This window comes from Melampsora larici-populina (genome assembly GCF_000204055.1).
Source record: "Melampsora larici-populina 98AG31 unplaced genomic scaffold MELLAscaffold_137, whole genome shotgun sequence".
NCBI lineage: Eukaryota > Fungi > Basidiomycota > Pucciniomycetes > Pucciniales > Melampsoraceae > Melampsora > Melampsora laricis-populina.
The window spans coordinates 36,558-42,233 of record NW_006768901.1 but is presented as its reverse complement, the minus strand read 5'-3'; the positions used below and the strand labels follow the sequence as shown (position 1 = coordinate 42,233).

At 40.7% G+C, this 5,676-nt stretch overlaps 2 protein-coding genes across 2 annotated transcripts; one reads left to right on the top strand and one right to left on the bottom strand.

The window, feature by feature from the left end:
• Window positions 1–1,946: 1,946 nt before the first annotated feature.
• MELLADRAFT_114295 (uncharacterized protein) lies at window positions 1,947–2,719 on the top strand (the record flags this gene model as incomplete). Its single annotated transcript, XM_007419172.1, has 3 exons — window positions 1,947–2,059; window positions 2,100–2,390; window positions 2,557–2,719. The coding sequence occupies 3 exons, from the start codon at window positions 1,947–1,949 to the stop codon at window positions 2,717–2,719; spliced, it is 567 nt and encodes a 188-aa protein (XP_007419234.1).
• Window positions 2,720–3,834: 1,115 nt separating this feature from the next.
• On the bottom strand, window positions 3,835–5,503 carry MELLADRAFT_114294 (uncharacterized protein; the record flags this gene model as incomplete). The annotated part of the gene is made up of 5 exons (XM_007419169.1): window positions 3,835–4,217; window positions 4,382–4,628; window positions 4,731–5,116; window positions 5,170–5,249; window positions 5,322–5,503. The coding sequence occupies 5 exons, from the start codon at window positions 5,501–5,503 to the stop codon at window positions 3,835–3,837; spliced, it is 1,278 nt and encodes a 425-aa protein (XP_007419231.1).
• Window positions 5,504–5,676: the final 173 nt, after the last annotated feature.

Here is a 5,676-nt window from a genome sequence, read left to right as displayed (position 1 = left end):
GATGCATAGTTTTGGCAGGGAACTTTGAATTCAAGGGTACCACAGCACCATTTCAGGGTAGATGTTAGTTGGGGTAGATTCTATTTTCGCATATTTCCCAATAACTTTAATTTTAAGCATCATCCTTATCAACTTTAGTGGTAATATCAGGTGGTAAACTGGGTAAATCCAATTTCGAGTATTTTCACATAAAATCGAATTTCATTTTAAGGGTACAACCAATAGAGTTAGAGTTTAGCTTGGCTGAGCAAAGTTGTAGAGCGGAAGCAGGCCTTTTTTTCTGTCTCTTCAGAATTTTTATATGGTCCCTTTTTCTTATCTTTTTTCAGCTTTGAAGGGAAAATGGCGGAAATTTGGGTTTTTGTGGTAAACAGCTAAGTTATAGTGCTGCTTGTGAGCTTGAAAGTTTGTATATTGTCAATTTGTGTGTGCTTAATCTGTCTATCAACTTTATTTTGGGGGTTCATTGAGAGTTATGCTGTGAAAAAGTTGTATGAAGGTGAATTTCGAGTTTGAGGGGTGTTTTTGTCTTATCTTCTTTTTTTGTGTGTGTTTCAATTTTGATATAGTCAAGTGTCTTTTTCCCACCTTTTTGTGGCCTTTTAGTTAGCAAAAATTATTATTAGAATTTAGAATAAAGCTTTTGTATCTTTTTATTATTATTATCTGGGTAAACAACTAATGAGAGTTGGGATTTTATAATATTAGACCCTTTATTCACTTTTAATAATTTCTTGTTGAGTTGTAAGCTCATTTGCTCATTTGGAAGGTGCCTGAGTGCGCCTAGATTGTGCTATTTTTGAAGTTATTGTCCTCTTTTAGCCTGGTTCTTATTAATCCAAAGACTTGTAGGTCTTAAATTTAATTCATCAGTAATCAAAGTCCCTGTTTAAGAAGGGCATTTCTTTCTTGTTTGAAGTCTTTCAATTCACCATCTCAAGACTTATTCCTCTTTTGATTGTGTGTGTTGTTGTTTGTGTCTTCATTCCTCCCCTTCTTGGCTCTGCTTTCAGCTGTGTACTGAAAGAGTTCTACACCGGAGAGATCTTTCACTGTGAATATAATGTATTTTTCCGAGGTGAAAAATGATTACATTTATTTCACAAAATGATTAAAAATGCATTAATTCTGCATTAATTCTGCATTTTTCTGCATTAATTCTGCATTATTAATCATTTTGTGCATTAATGTCAATCATTTTTCACCTTGGAAAAATACATTATTTTCACAGTGTTTCTCAATTGCAGGCCGGATTTGCACCGATGAGCAAGGTGGACTAAAGCCTTGAATGACCAAGATGTTGGTCTGTAGTAATTTATGGATGGGAGAAGGGGTACCTCTTACTGGTGATTTTGCAGAGGTTGGAAAGGTGATTGAGTTTGCCAAGAAGGTGATAATGAAAAAACCCAGAAAAACTTATGTTTCAACTTGATTTTGACTTTTATTTTCTCTATCGTTTACAATTTTATCTTACTTATAACCTTTTCATTACAATCGTTTACAACTTTACTTTACTTTTTCTTTACACTCCTTCAAACCACAAGTTGTTTTTACATTTTTTTTCTTTTTTGACACAAATATTGTTTTTAGGGTCAGTAACACTGGTAGCGCTGCGAATAAGAATTACGCTATGAGCTACTTTTTTTTGGCACCCAAACTTGCCAACTACCGCTAACACTACTGAGCTTAGCGGGTTTTTCTACAAGCCACACCATTGCTTTCCTGGCTAGTAGCGCTGGGTAGCGCGGCGAGCCAGACTTGGTTAGAGATGAAAGCAAAACATCACAAAGCCTGGGCACCCGCTCTCAGATATGACATAACTCACCGGATGAACGCGTGGAGCCACACTTTAGAAGACGGGTCATTGTCAGATGTTGGCACAGTCAATGAGGAATTGATGGAGCAAGCTTGGTCGGATTCTGAAGCAAACAGTGATTCCGTACATCATGCCCGTGGACAGGGAAGTACCAAGTATGTTGGGACGTAACCAACTCAAATGGCATGGAACAAGTGACGGCGGTGACCGGCAGAAGAATGTTGTCACATCTTGCGCCAACAGGTAGAAACCAAGTTAGAGCCCCTTTTGCCAACAACACTAGTTATCACAAAAACGGGAGACAGCAAAATCAAACCTACCACGATAATCCGAGAACCAGCTTCACTTTTGATAACCACAAAGGAGGAAGCAACGGAGATAGAGGTAGAGGACAAAGAGGTCGTGGTGGAGGACGAGGAAACACCATGAGAGGAGGTGGTCCAAGTGTGAGAGGTGGTGGTGGTATGGTTCCAAGTGCTACAACTTTAGTGAATGGAATCATGGTACCGAAGTTTGGGCCAGGAGCCTTTGAGGTGTTGAAAACGGCACAAGCAAATAGTAGTAACGCCCAACTGTGAGTTAGAAATATTGTGATTGCCTTTAATTCTACCCATCGGGAAAATGTTTTTGTCTTTTCTTTGAGATAAAAAGGGGAAACCTAATGATACCAAGTCCACTTGTGCCACTTTCCTTAACATAATAGACAACTGAGAGCTGAGAGAACTGTTTGCAATCCACAGTCCCATGAGTAACTTGTCTCATCAAAGACGAGAAACACCTCCAAAAGACCTACAGACCAACGAAGGAACCGTGACAGAGAACATGAACCTCCCCGTAGACAACAAGAACCACAACCAATTACTTACCCTAGGTTCCCGGTTAAAGCCAGACCAGAACTGGTAGTAGAGGAATGGATACGGTTGGCAAAAAATTGTGGTTTGGAGAACAAGGCAGTGGAAGTCATTAACGGCCTGATAGAAGGGTTCTCACAAGGGATCCCCGAACACTATTTGAGTAACAGAAGGTGGGAGACACCCAATAATCATGCTTCTGCACTTGCGGTCAAAGAAGAAATAATGAACAATTTGTATGCAGAGAAGAGAGCAGGACACATCTACGGACCTTTTAGACACAAAGAAGTATACGCCAAGTGGGGCTTCTTCCGCTCAAACCCAATGGGGAGCGTGGTGAACAATGATGGTACTCTGAGAATGATAAACGACTTATCATTCCCACACCTGTGGCGCCTTAAGCCTTCGGTACCTACCCGAAGTTAAATGTGCGACTACCTACGGATAGCTTCCGAAACGCATTATGGCAGATACGCCAGATAAGCCAGACAGATCCTGGTTGTACATTTTGTCTCAAGGTAGAAATTTTTTTGAATTTGCACCATCAAGAAACACATTTTTGTGCATTTGAAACTACATTAGGCCTATGAGAAATTTAAAAAAAAATCCTTCCAAGACTTGAAATTTTCGAAAAAAAAAGCCAGACCTGTCTGACACACTTTGAGTGCGTCAGACAAGTCTGGTGGTCTTCCACAACAACACAAAAGTCCAGACATGTCTGGCATCCAGATCCGTCTGGGACATGTCTATACAGCCAGACAGCTCTGAGCAGACCTGTCCAAGGATGATGGACATACAGCAGACAGGTCTGGACCTTCAGACAGGTCTGGTGATACCCAAATCACCAGACTTGTCTGATTGAAGAAAACCAGACCCAGGCTGTCCAATAAAGATATACAGACCTGTCTGACTGCTTCTCATTCTATCAAACTTTGAGCAATCCAATATCAAAAATGCGCTCAGCACAATAGTTGAAATCCCACACCGGATCAAGATACTTGTCACAGCCAACAAAAAACAACTCAATTTCAAAGTGAGCCAATTTCAAGAAAAAATCAAATTCAAAAAATCAATTCAATACATTTAAATAAATTCGTTCCAATTTCAATAATATCACTTTATAAAAAACAACTTCAACATAGAAGAACATGGACACAAGAGAAATAATCAAACATCTTGCCCCTCTTCCTCCATATTATGGTCTTCACTATCACTACCACCAGTTTTTTCTTTTTCGTTCATATTGTGATCTTCATCCATTGATTTCTCAATCTCTGCCAAATCTTCGGCATTAAGAGCCACTCCCTCAGAGTCTGATTCTTCAACTCCTTCGATGTTTTTCAAACGAAAAAGGCCAGCCTTGATGTCTTCCACCCACTTTTCTCGATCCTCGGTCCGCATTTTCTTAAAACCTAAAATGAGGGCCTCCTCAGACAAAGTAACACCTTCTAAACAAACCATTTCAACAGGGACTTTTCGTTTTATCAAAGCACTCTTGGGGTCTTCAATCAGGGGGAAAGATTGAGTCGGTTTTCGGCCAAGAGCCTTGACTGTGACAAAAATAAACGTCAATACGACAAAAATACATGTCAATACATATTCATGCCAACGAAACAGAGAGGTAAAGTGAAATCAAATCAGAATATACCGGTCAGTTGAACAAGCATTCTCCCAAGTCGGACCTTGACAATGTCACTGCGTTGAGGCTTCTCACTGCGTTTCCTCTTGAGTTTTTTTACCGGTCCTTGTGTAGCTTCTGCAATGGCATCAGCCATCGCAGAACCTTGCGCGTAAGTAGCGAAAACCCGAGCCAAACCGCTGGTCTTGTTGGCCCATCGTGCAACTTGTCGGTGGGTAGTAAACTGCTTTGTCCATCCCAATTCGTTTGATTTATCTGGAGTGAGGGTGCTTGATCCCACAAGATAATACGCAAAATTGAGGCGATTTGCTAGACATGCAAGCTAAGTAAAAAGAAACGTCACAAGCATATTAGACAAGTTGATGATCAGGCATTGGTAAGGACAAACAAATATGAAAAGATGTGTTTGACAAACGATACTCACCTCATGTGCATGCTTTTGAAATGCTCGCAGTGACTTCCTTTGAAGGAGCCCATCCGAGGGGCCTGCCTTTGGCTTTGAGATGTTAGCTGAAACACGTTCATCGTCCACCATCTTCTCATATATAGGTCGATATTTTGCCTCTTCTTCCACAGTTAATCGTCTAACCTTTGGTAATGGTACAACAATATCTCCAACATCCTCATCTTCATCATCAAGATCTTCGCTCTCACTCGGTGCAAACGGGTTGGGCGCTCCAGCTAAGGCATAGAATAGTGACGGGGAGAAAATTGCTTTGTGATCGTCGTCTAGAGCTTTCCAGCGATCAGAGTTGATTCGGTTTCTTTTGCCTAACTGAACACCCCCATCTTCCTGGCCTTTTCCGGGCACTTTTGCACATGTCAGAAACTCGAAACTAAAGCTAGAATCCAGAAAAACTTACTAGACAAGGATAGAGCGTCTTTTGCATACGCTAGGTACATGTCAAGGTTCCTAGAAGGCTTCTTGGGTGCGACTTCGTCACTGGATCAAATCGGAAACATCATCAATCAGCATGCCATGTGAATGAATCAATAAACAAAATAAATGAATCACATTGCTTTCTTGATAATCCGTAGTTGCACTTTATCAACCAGTGCTAACATCAACAACTCATGCTCGTATTTTAAATGGGCAAGTTGTGCCTTAGCTTGAACTTCGCTGCTTGCTCGAGTCCCAGTGGAAGATTTGTACTTTTTGATAGCAGTGCGGATACGACCAGCAGGCCAGGCGTCCATATGTTGTGTGTAATTGTCAACTGTGAGATTATCGGCTTCATCTAAATCTGAATCGTCTTGGTTGATTGTTGAATCGTGGTTTTGGTTGGTGTGTGTTTCATCTTCATTCTCCTCACGATGAGTTTCAGTTTGAGTTTCAGTTTGAGTGACATGTTTAGATTTTTTGCTGACTC